Source organism: Symsagittifera roscoffensis, chromosome 4 (genome assembly GCF_963678635.1).
Source record: "Symsagittifera roscoffensis chromosome 4, txSymRosc1.1, whole genome shotgun sequence".
NCBI classification, from domain to species: Eukaryota; Metazoa; Xenacoelomorpha; order Acoela; family Convolutidae; genus Symsagittifera; species Symsagittifera roscoffensis.
Genome location: NC_087065.1, coordinates 8,009,113 through 8,021,375, shown reverse-complemented (window position 1 = coordinate 8,021,375; position 12,263 = coordinate 8,009,113). Strand labels below are relative to the sequence as shown.

The window sequence follows — 12,263 nt, the reverse complement described above, 5'->3', positions numbered from 1 at the left end:
ATAGATCCGCGCCTGTAAATGTATTTGTTCCGCCAAAAAATGTAACCATTCGTAGATTAAAAAAATGTAACCATTCGTAGCCATTCGATTTTGCGACAATGTATATAATTTTACGTGTATCCATTTGATTCTGCGACGCTTAATGTAAAACAAAATCTCGCCATAGCTAAAACAAACAATCCACATGCTATTTTTCTAGATAATATTACATCATAAGCATAAATAAGGAGGTAAAAATTACAAGCTGGGTAAGCGGCAGAAGAGTCAAATTCATTGTTTTGGTTTTCACCGCATTTTGATGGTTTTTTTAAATTTTTTCTTGGCGCCCTGGTTGGCTTCTATACGCCGAAAATGCTTATCATATAATTCCATGCATCAAATGTGTGGAAACATGCTTGTCATACAATTTCGAAAAAAAAGTTGAAAAAAGATATACACTAATTTACATGGTTGTTTGATTCTAATAAAAGCAGTCTGGTGATAAGAAACCGGGGTTTTTGTTTTTTTGAAAAAAAACTTGCTTATCATACAATTCCCATGACTGGAAATTGTATGATTAGCGTTTTTTGATTCCTATTTCTTTTGTATGGCGAGTTTATATATGCCTTGTTCAATGTCTGATAATTTGTAAATTGCAAATTTTTAAAATAATCATCGTTGAAATGTTTTGCCAAAATATAAAAGTTTGTTACTTTCGTTATAAGATTTGTGAAAGACGTGAAAGCTCTAAAATAATTCAGGTCGTTTTCTATGCATTGTAAATGCAAAACCGTCCAATCATTGGTGCTTTGAGTAAACCTTTGTCACTTGTGTACGGTTACAAGCACAATCCAAAACTTTTATGAAAATTGAATTTAGAAACAAATAATCAATTTTTTTACTTTATGTAAAAACACCTGTCATATAATTTTCATATATGGAAAAACACTTATCATAGAGATTTTATTCATCTTTCTGTACGTATGGATTTGTATGAAATTGTATGACAAAAAGTTTCTCATATATGGAAATTGTATGAAAAGTTTTGGTCAACCCGGGCATTTTGCAATGCATATGGCCAAGTTAGCCCAACAGAATTATTTCGGAAAATGTTGGTTTTTTTCTGCTAGAAAACCAAAATTTTGCTTATATAAAAAATGTTTTTTTTTTGCTTTTTTTTTTGAAAAATGGAACATAATTATCAAATTGGTTGAAAACAATTGCGGTGAAAAAAATTCATTTGAAACAGATTTTGTTAAGACGAGTAGCTATGTGGACGCTCTTTTTACTATTTTGAGACGACAATCCATTTTTGGCTGGCTCACTTTAAAATTTTGGCGCCAATATATACTAATTTTGAAGGGGGAACGCGCGCCAAAAAAGGCATTTTTTGGTCAGAATTTTCTAAAAACTGCCTAGAAACAACTTTTTTGGCCTGCGGCGCACAAAATTTGGTCGGAATGGTCTTTATAAGGATTTGGAGAGCTCAACGAATCAATCTGGTCAACCTAAAAATTCTTTGAAAATCCGCCCCTCTCGCTCGAGAAAATCTTAGATCCGCGCCTGGATAAGACCCGAAAACGTTTGCTCTCCTGTTTGCCATAAGACCCGAAAACTTTTGTTGTTTTTGTTTGCCATAAGACCCGAAAACGTTTGTTGTCGTGTTTGCCTTAAGACCCGAAAACTTTTGTTGTCGTGTTTGCCTTAAGACTTAAGAACGTTTGTTGTTTTGTTTGCCATAAGACCCGAATATTTTTTTTTGGTCCCAATTGCCTTAAGAAGAGCCTGAGTTTTTTGTGGTGTTTAGACGTGGCAATCAATCAGAAGTGGCGTCAGGAACAGCGCCTGTACCAGTTCTCCAAGTACCTCGGTTGTGACGTCAACCTCATCCTGCGACTCATAGGCAGTAACACCTCGACTGTGGTGGCGTGTGAACTGGTCTCCGTCCTCTACCATCAGTTCTTCTCTCCCCCCAACACCCCCGAGCAGACTAAGAAGTCCAAGCGGGACGGGGCAGCCAAAGACAAAGAGGAGGACTCTGTAAGTGATCACGTTCTCGTTGAAGTGATGGGCGGTGGAGAGGACATTATATTTTAGTATAGACTTACCTTTCCGCTCATGATTCATCGATGAATCATCCTGAAGTACTTTGGAGAGCTGCAAAAAGGCGAAACAGACAAATATAATTAAAAAGAGCGAATGTTATATTTCAACAAAAGTTTTGTACGCAAAATCTTAAGTTGTTACAGTTGAAGCCAAGTTATTGGCAATTTTTTTCCGGTCAACGAATTTGATCGATGTTAGTAAACCTAAAATGCAATTTTGACTTCGGAAATTTAATTCGTTTCCTAAATTAATTTCAGCCCCCAAAAAACGAAGAAGTTTTTTGAAAACCAAAATACCAAAGAATTTTTTGACAGATAAATTTGCTCAAGGTCGCTGGCATTGCTAAAAATTTGGCCCTAATTGTAGGCAAATTTCATTCGAAGTTTGTTCTAAATGCTCGTTTTAATTAATTATCTCGGTTCCAACTTTTTGCTATCTCTTAAATATTTCATTCATGTTCTCAATATAAGCGTGCTCATCAATTTGTCTCATTCGATTTAAAACTCATGAGTTTATAAAACATCTGTATGTGCTCATAAATGGGTGAGTTCATATCAAGTAAGTGAGGTTAGTCATCATTGCTCAGATGGTGATTTGTAATCTTTTCCGAGTGAAAAATTCATCTACCCTCCCTTCAAAATGTCAAAATGTTTCCTTTTCGACTAGCTGGCTAAGCAAATAATTGGCTGAAATCCAATGAAAACCTGAAATTTTGCGTGTGGTTTAGTTTTTAAAATTGAAAGGGGAACATTTTACTCATAACCATAACCCTATTTTTGATTTATCTGCAGCTGGAAAAAAAATCAAACTAGCTTCAAATGACTTTCAGAATCAAAAATACAAAATACTCAAAGAATCAATAATCAAAAGTGGTTTGACTGTTTAAAAAAATTAAATCAAGGTTGATTTTCAGTAGCAGGTACTGTTGAAAAATATTATGGTTTTATTGCAATTTCGAAAAGTGGTTTAAATGAGCCATTAGTTTAAGAAAATACCGGTCAGCGAAAAAAGGTATACAAAAAATTGACTGAAAATTATATCCGTTTAAATTTTTTTTAGTTCAAACAGTGCAGTTCTCAATTTAAACTGCTTTTTGAATTGCTTCACTGCCGCTCAAACGTCATGAAGAGAACTCACCATTTATAAACGCACTTACTAACCAATTTGGGCTCTTTTGGAGCCCTTTTTAACCTTTTCACGGTGTAAATAGTATTTGATCTTTCTTTCTAGTGTCATCATCAAGCCATCGGGTCGGCTTCGTCCCAGCTCCCCGCGGAACTGCAGCTTAGATTCGATTTGAACCTCGAATCCAATTCAAATAAGGTTTCCGTAGCGTCTGTTAATTATAGTTCCAAAAGCAACGAATATCCTTTCTAGACTTTTTAGAAATAGTAGAACTACTATACTTTTTACTGGCCTGATTTAATTACATAGATGGATTCATAGTAATTTAACTTATCTTTCTGATCATTTTTAGGAACGACTAGTTTTTAGACCCTTAACAAAAACTCCCCAAGTCCCATATCGTAGAAAAACCTGCCCTTCGGAAACCCTTTTTTAGATTAAATCGTAGAAATAATTTTACAAAGCTGAAAATGGGCTCTCTGGGTTTTTAAAACCTGGGTTGATGATAATGACAACCCTAGTTAATATTTTTTCATTAAATTATCTTCCATTCTCAGTGCTTTATTTTAAATGCCTATTGTTGAGTTGATCACTGCTTCTTCATCTCTCAAAATGCAATAATTTTGTAGATAATTTCACTGCTATTCTACACAACTATTTACTGAGCTTAAATTTAAAAGTATTATGATGCATAGTTGGTGTATTTGTTAAGATTTTCCGACACTAATTCAGAAAAGACCAATTTTTTATTCTCTGGTTACCAGTAAAAAGTCTTCAGCCAAGTTCAGAGTTTATATAAAAAGCTGCTAAGCATAATCTTTTTGCAGATATCTATCCCAAATATCCAACTATTGTATCCTTTCACAATAATTTTACTAGCAGTTTATTGAATCGATTAATCAATTACTAATGAGTTTTATTTATTGTGATAACAGATACCGAGTCTTCCTTCGCTCTATTATAAACTGGACATGGGTGAGGTAAGGCAGGATATTAAAGGCCCGTCGGCGCCCGATTTGGGTAGCAGCAAAGTCCCCCTCCGCTGAGCTAATAGCTAAAATGAAATGAAATGAAATAAAATAATTTCACACAATGCAATTTTTTTCCACGCGCTGAAACTCACGCACACACAAGCACCTTTTCTGTACTGTTCCTTTTGACGTAACCTGAAGGCTCTTTTCAAGTTCACTAGTTTTTCAGGTTCCGTTTTTTTCATAAAGCCAAAACTTGGTAAAAAGAGACCAAAGAACTTGAACTAAAATAAATCAACCCTCACAGCCTTGGATGCAGGGGGGGGGGGTTGGAGAATTAGGAAAGGGGGTTAAGCGGGTGAATGCGACGAACTTCCTCCTCATGAAGATGACCCCCTCAGCAAAAAAAAACGAGCCCCTTTAATAGTAATATTTTAAAACTATTTGGCCAATCCTAATATTAATTTTTTTTGTTTCGGTTGAGCTCGAAAAACCAATTCGGTAAACTTTGAACAAAAAGTCGACGTTTTTTCAAATGAAAATCACCCGACCGCGCCCTTCTGAAAGAAAAAAATCATACATCCGCCGCTAGATCGATGCAAACTTATACATTTTCAGTTGATCAAAGAAGACTTAAGGACAACTTGAAAAGAGCCGCAGCTTGAAGAACCTTTTGTTGTCTTCTTGTTGTTTCTGAAGTCTATCTTGACTTGCTCTGCTTTTAATACTCTGCTCCTCAGTTGTGCTATTTCGAACCCATCCTTTTTAAATGTCATCATTTAGTGCTATTTCTATACTGTTTTGAATGTAACCTACCTAATGCTGTGGTTAAGTAATTATCATTTTGGTTCCAAGTAGTCAATACTAACATCCACAAAAAAACTAGCGAGTTTTTTTGCTAACAGTTTTTATAAACAAAAATTTTTGTTTTCTTTTTTCTTCGTATGATTTTTAATGGTATGTGTTCAAGTTTTTAGTCGCTAATATATTTTTTAAAATATACAATTTTGCTGTAATTTGCGTTCAAGTTTTTAGTTTTAAGTCTTTTTGATTTCAGTTGGTCTTTGGTATATAAGTTTGACTACTTGGACCTCTCATGGTACTTATGTAATAATGGTGTTCTCCTTTTTCATATATGGGTGGTAACTCTTAACCGACTGTTAAGCGTTAAACAGCGTTCGTTGGGTGAAAGAGTCTGCTTAGCTATTTAGTAGATAGATGAGCAGACAAACCCCGATTGTGAATTGCTTTTTTCTCCGATTGGGCACTTGGCCGCCACGCCCCTTTGCGCTTGGAGTAGCCACACCCTCCACAGGTGAAATAAACGAACTGAAGTGAACTTCTTGAGTGTGAAGTGAAAGTGACCTTGAAACTCACTTGACCTTGACTTCTGATGAGAGTCACTTGACTTGACTTGACTGCGTGTGCTGTTGCAGCGCAGCGCCAGCGGCTATAGCCGCGCGGGAACGGCCGCCGCTCTCACTCTAGCCGCCCGGCGGAGGATAGAGAGGAAGAAGGGAGGCGGTAACGGTGATTCTGATGAAAGCGGCAGTGGCAGCGACGACGACGATGACGACGATGGCGACGACGATGACGACGATTCGGGCGACGACGACGAAGCCAACAACGAAATGGACGACGTATGTTTCACGTTTACTTTCCAAAATCAAATTTGAACTTCACTTAAAGCATTTATTTAATTTAACACTTAAAATGCTCAGCTTTCTGAGTAACACTCTAACCTTTCTTAACCAGGTGCACAATAACTAAGTTATTTATAATTTTTACGAGTTATATTTAATTATTAACTTCAAGTTCGCTTGCTGGAATCAAAGATTTATGAGTTGAAATAATTATCAGCCCAAGCCCATGAATCAGTTGTTTTTCGACTTCTTCGACTAATTGGTTTCCTTGAAATTCATACTAACTCAAGACAATTTGAATTTTTCCATAAAATCATATCCTACTGACTGGTTGTTGTTTTTTCTTCTAAGTTTTGTGTTCCCACCCGTTGATGTTTTCTGCTTGTTCTTTGATGTTTGTTGTTTGCAAGTACTAACTAACCATCACTGAAATGTTGTTCGTGTTCACATGCCTGACCTCTGACATAATCTGTTGTAACTTCGGATCGAAATGCTAGGAACGAGGCTTCAGTATCTTCGGGTACTTTCTGTTTCTGTTAGCCAAACCCCCCCCCCCCCCCCACCCCCTTTTAGCTTTCAATGAAAAGACGATCCGACCAAACTGAAAAAAAAACTGAATGAAAATAGCATTTAAGCTAAACTGTTGTAAAAGAAAAGGGTTTAAGGGACTAACAGAAAATACTCGAATCTTCTGTCCATGCGGTAGCATTAGTTCTTTAAAACTGAATGATTTTTTCTTAGTTAGAAGTGACCATAACTGTTAGATTTGTTGTTCGATAGAATTGCGACTTTAATTGGACACAGACGAAATTCGCATTAGAAACAGCTGGTCAATTTCCGACGCGTTTGAAGTAGAAAAAACTATTAAAACGGCTCAAAAACTGAAATCTCAAGTCTTGATTTATTTTTAAAATTATATTGACAAAATTTGAATGTTTTTTTTTCTTGCGATTTACAGATATGCGACTTTTGCACTGCATTTTCTTCCTAATTCTGACTGTTTTAATCGTACAAAAAGTGCAAGGCTTAGTTGCCTGAGATTAACTTCAGTTTTGTTTAAGTAGGAGCAAGTAAGTGGCATATATTGAATACAAGGAATCCACAGGTTTCCATATTGCCACTGTTTCGATGGCAGCAAGTTAGCAGCCATATGGGACTGACACGGTAAAAACAATGTTAATTGGAAACAACCACCCTACTGTTCTGTAACCTCTAAGCGGGGGCTATTCTCATATCAGAAGGACTGAATGCATAAAAAATTTCAACCAAGTCAATATCAGTTGAACTGACCAATACTGACTGCTGTTCAAAATTAGTTATTCCGAGTTTTTCAATACTGAATTCTGATTGGCGTACACAATTTTCGGCCATATGGTCCTTCCGGCAAAGAATACCCCCTCCCCCCTGAGCTGTAGTTATCAGCCACACGTTAAATGTTTCTTGCTTCTTTAAACTCACAGTTGCACATTGAAAGTCCTGCTGATATTCTAAAAAAACTAATTTTTCTCAAAGTTAATTAATGCCCCCTTAGTGTGGGTCTCAACGGTTATGCCCATCCCCCTTTATGATTAAAAATGAAAACAAAAATTTAATTTTCAAAATTTGGATCAATTTTACTAAAAAAAAACCTGATATGCAGAAATATAAATCATCTAGGAAAGTTGCACAAATCCAAATTAACTGACAATTGAAAACGCATTTAGTCTCGTTTTTGTGAAATTTACGTGAATTGAAATGGCAAAATTCAACAAGATGGCTTCGTTTTGGCCTGTTTCGTATCAATATCCTGCTTGTCTTAGTAGTATAATCAAGTTTTGTATAAAATTTCTATTTTCCTTTTCCATCAATTAGGGAGGGTATAAAAAGTAAAGACTCGTAGGTGTCATTGAATATTGTAAACAGATTTTCCAGCGGATTAAATTTTCTATTATTCCAATTTCTCGATTTTGGTTTAGTCTTTTTGGAAGTGCCAATCATGAAAGATTCATTTAACTCAGAGATATAAAAAGCAATACTGACTTTTTAAAACTCGAGAGATGAAACCTTTTTTGAAAAGTCAACAATTTTTCGGTGCCCTTGAGTATGTTTAACTAGGTTCAAACTTTCCTATCAACAGATTATCGAACTCACAATACGCGGTGAAAACGAATGGAAGCAAGAAAAACGAAAAAACTTCCTCAGACCAATGGGTTCGAACTTTTATCAAAAGTTGTTCTAATTAATTTATTTAATCTACACATTTTTTTTGAAATTATTTCAAACAATCTACTGGTTTCAGACGCGTAGCGAGAGCAAATCGTGTATTTGGACATACCTTTAAATCGATGTTTGTTTTTTATCTATCTATTATAAAGTATTTTTGTCCAGTCTCCCTGCATTTTCACTAAAAAGCACAAAAACGCCTAATTTATTAAAAACATAACTTTTTTTTGCAAACTTTGTTATGGAAATACAAATATGAATATGTGCTTCAATTTTTAAGCGGTAGATATAAAAAGATCATCTTTTAAAATTTGAAAAATATTTTGTTTGACAAACAATATATCGTCTTGGCTGATTGAAACGAAGAAAACTGCTCGTATTAGGACGAAGCCCTGACTGTTACAATTGCCTTTTTAGGCCTATAGAGCAATTTTTAAAATAAATAAAATGCAAATTTTTTTGAAGTTTAACAGATTTCCTCACATGCCATAAAAAATCTAAAGTGAAAAATTTTGCTCCTATGATAAATAGCCCTGCTTCAACCAATTTGGAATGTTTCCTGTGACGGATTAAATCGCCGCTTACGCGTTAACAGTGCGAAACATATCACGCGTTAATTGTCCCAAATTGGCCAAATTGGCTATCTTTAAGTCCCATAAATTTATTTTAAAAAGAGCACAGGTTGGAAATTTTTTTTTGCCGAAGAATAAAAGCAGTTGTTTTAGCACTCTTGTTGTTGCTTCTTATGACAAGGAGTGGTTTTTATGCTAGGGAGTAAAAAGTAAAACCGATTGACAACCCTTGTTCCAACGAACATTGTTGACATAAATTTTTATATTCGAAAAACTTACGGCAAGTTTCATTTTTCTTCCTTGTTCAAAAAACAAAACATTTCTGTTTCAATTTTTTTTGTAATTTTTTTGTTGATATGAGCGAAATTAAGTTTTTGTATGTACAAATTTTTGAATCAACTTACCAAAAAGCCGATCACATGTAAATAAAAAAAGATTATGTATTTTCTATTTTTAACTTGACAGGTTTTGGGTATTTTCCAAACTTGTTGAATTATCGTGAATAAAAAATGAAGGTAATTTTAATTCATTTCGAACGTTTGTTTTTACTAATTATTTTTCGACAGAACGTCTTCATAATTTCAAAAGAGGAGTTAATTGGCTTTATTGCGTATAATGTTTTTTAAAAACAAAAAAGAAAGGATCTTGTTCCAAAAGACCCAATTAAAAAAATTTGTTGGAATTTTCAACGCTCAATATCTTTTTTTGACAAAATGTTGATGACAAAATGAACCAGGAAAAACAAAGATAGCCGGATGCAAACAAGGTTACGACCACAATCATTTCAGAAAGGAAATTCAAAATAAATTCGAGCTGGCTTTTCTAAAGTAAATAGCAACTAAATAAAAGAGAAGTTACAACTTTAGAATTAATTATAGCTTAAGCAATGCTGCAGTAAAATAAATTTTAATTCACTGAAATATTGATTTATTTGAATTTTCAACGCTCGAAATTTGTTTTGTCAAAATGTTGATGACAAATGAACCAGGAAAAACAGGATAGCCGGATGGATGCATAGAAGGTTACGACCACCATGATTTCAGTAAAGAAAATCAAAATAGATTTTAGCTGGCTTTTCTAAAGCAAAAAGCAAATCAGTTAAATTAAAAATTACAAAATGAGAGTCAATTATAGCTGAATTAATGCTGCAGTAAAAATGAATTCATGATTATCAAATTGGGTGTGATATTAGGAAAAATCCAGACACATTTTTGGACACTGAGACAGCCTTAAAAAATTGTAGTGCAAATGACGGCTGAAGAGGCTTCATTATGATACTGCACTTGGCTGAATTGGATTTTTTTTTAAAAGAAAGCGCTCAAGAAGAATACTCAGTGCTGAGCACAGCAGTTGCGGATATTGCGGTGGCGCCTTCCCCTATTAGGGATTCAACACCCTGCCGACCCAAAGGGTTTCTCTCTGTACTCTGTACATTTTTGGAATGTCTGTTTTCGGCTGACTGACCTTAGGAATTTTCTAAAGGCGGCTTCGGTGCCAATATATACTAATTTTGAGGGGAGAGCGCACGCCAAATTTTTTTGGTCAACATTTTCCAAGAATGGCCTAATATCCTCTTTTTTGGCTTGTTTTTTTTTCAAAAATTTTCTTTCGGTGAAGAAAATTTGGTCGAAATAGGTTCTTGATACTTATTTGGGAGACTTCAGAAAATCAATTATCAATTCGGTCGATCTAAAAAAAAGGTCGTCGACAAAATTTTCGATTTTTTTTATAAATATGCCCTCCCCCCACCTCACTTCGAGAAAAACTTAGATCCACCCTGGTGCACAGAAATGGGCGGTACGAACAACTGGCGCGGCTAGATTTTAGTTTAATAGGATTTGTGAAAATTGATTACCAGTAATTTTTATTTCAGAAAAAGCGTGTTCGATCGTCTTGGTTTCCTACAAGTAAGCTCAAGTTTGTCTATCGTGTGTTTCTTTCGTTCTCAATATACTATATTTCTATCACATCGAGCCAGAAATTCAAGTCGTAAATTTTCTCCTTTCTTATTTTCACAACGAAAGTAGCAAAACCTCAAAAAAATAAAATTTTGGAAGTTTTTTGAGAAGTCGAACGACTTCTGATCTTGAAGAACCGTGGAACAAAAAAAAATGTTCAAAAATGTTTAAAAAATAATATTCTCAATATTTTGATAATTAAAATACTTAATTGCATTAGACTAATATTTTTTTAGCTGAAACTAAACTGTTTTGCTACTCTCTTGTCTTGATTACACACGTCTATTTCCCTCTTAGACACATTTTCTATTCTATTTTCAAAATTATTCCATCAAATGTTGTCGATATATTTTTGCTAATTCGTTATTTATTGTCTCACGAGGTCAATATTTTTGAAGTTGATGCAGTGGTTTTTGTTTGCAGCTGCCCAGAAAAACAAGCCGCGACCTCTTCTGCGTAGAAGAAGAAACAAGGTTAAGTCCGGCAAAATACTTCAAATTTTGCTTCAAAAAAGTAATAGTTTCAGGGGCGGATTTAGGGGGGGGGGGGCGGACGCCCTCCCCCCCCCCCCCCCCTCAGGGATTCGACCCCCTGCCGACCCAAAGGGTCCCCCCTTTGATACTTTTTAAGAAATCCATTTTTGGCCGACCGACCCTTAAAATTTTCTAAAGGCGCCTTCGGCGCCAATATATACTAATTTTAAGGGGGGAGCGCGCGCCGAAAAAACGCAATTTTTTGGTCAAAATTTTCCAAAAAGTGCCTAAAAACGCCTTTTTTGACCTGTTTTTTCAAAATTTTGCCTGCGGCGCAAAAAATTTGGCCAAAATAGGGACAAAACCGTGCTTTGGGAGAGCTCGAAAAATCAATTTGGTCGACCTAAAAAAAAAGGTCGTCAAAATTTTCGAAAATTTTTTGAAAATCCGCCCCCGCCCCCTCGAGAAAATCCTTGATCCGCCCCTGAATAGTTTACTTGTTTCGTATCTCGAAAATTGCGTGGTTTGCCTTCAAAAGGTTCAGGTTCGAATCCCGGACTGGAAATAATATTTGCTTTATCAAAACACAATAATAGTGAGAAGCGGAACTAATCATAGAAACCAGTTTTGTACCTCGCAAGTAATCTATTACCCGGATTTTATACGTATAAAAATTTACAAAACTTTACTTAATGAAATTTTTAGTGTTTGGTGTGAACTGCATTTTTTTGCCTTTCCACATTCTTAGAATTTAGAGATAACTCTCAACAAATATTTCTTTTCTAGTAAATTGCAACACCAAATTTCAACGACAAAAACTCGAGCATAAAATTTTATTTTTGTATTAAAATGCAAACGCTAAAATTCAATGACATACTAATCTCTGTTGTAGTGAGAAATCGAGTTGAAAATTTTGAGAACAAATTTAAAAGAATCCTGTTTAAAAAAAAACATACTAAACATGGAAAACTTATCGTCTCTCGTAGGGCAAAAACAAGCGCAAAGAGAAGAAAGAAAAAGCCCGATACCGCGAGTACCGGACAGCCCAGGTGAGAAGAGAAAACCCAATCAGCCTTGCGTGAACTTTTTGTGTCCTCATCTTGGTGATAACTTGGTCCGCTCGTTGTTAAAACCGACCCGTTTGAAGTATTTTGCCGGTTGTTTCCAAATTGTCTTTTCATGGAAATTTGAGTCTCATTTGTGAGTTTGTGAGTGAGGTTTTAGAAACAGAGAC

At 35.3% G+C, this 12,263-nt stretch overlaps 3 protein-coding genes across 14 annotated transcripts in view; 2 read left to right on the top strand and 1 right to left on the bottom strand.

The window, feature by feature from the left end:
- The window catches only part of LOC134844719 (stress-70 protein, mitochondrial-like), a 531,301-nt gene that overhangs the window by 220,529 nt on the left and 298,509 nt on the right, over window positions 1–12,263 (bottom strand).
- The window catches only part of LOC134843663 (zinc finger FYVE domain-containing protein 9-like), a 412,805-nt gene that overhangs the window by 217,281 nt on the left and 183,261 nt on the right, over window positions 1–12,263 (top strand). The window lies entirely within an intron of this gene.
- The window catches only part of LOC134843665 (innexin unc-9-like), an 82,636-nt gene that overhangs the window by 23,875 nt on the left and 46,498 nt on the right, over window positions 1–12,263 (top strand). For 8 of the 12 annotated variants that reach the window (XM_063859869.1, XM_063859870.1, XM_063859868.1 and 5 more), the window contains 3 exons: window positions 1,787–2,019; window positions 4,146–4,190; window positions 5,618–5,821. In XM_063859869.1, the coding sequence (XP_063715939.1) occupies window positions 1,787–2,019; window positions 4,146–4,190; window positions 5,618–5,821 (482 nt within the window). Of the gene's footprint in view, window positions 1–1,786; window positions 2,020–3,315; window positions 3,944–4,145; window positions 4,191–5,617; window positions 5,822–10,471; window positions 10,506–10,979; window positions 11,030–12,015; window positions 12,079–12,263 lie in introns of those variants that run through there. The other 4 variants (XM_063859875.1, XM_063859874.1, XM_063859877.1 and 1 more) reach the window with 4 other exon arrangements.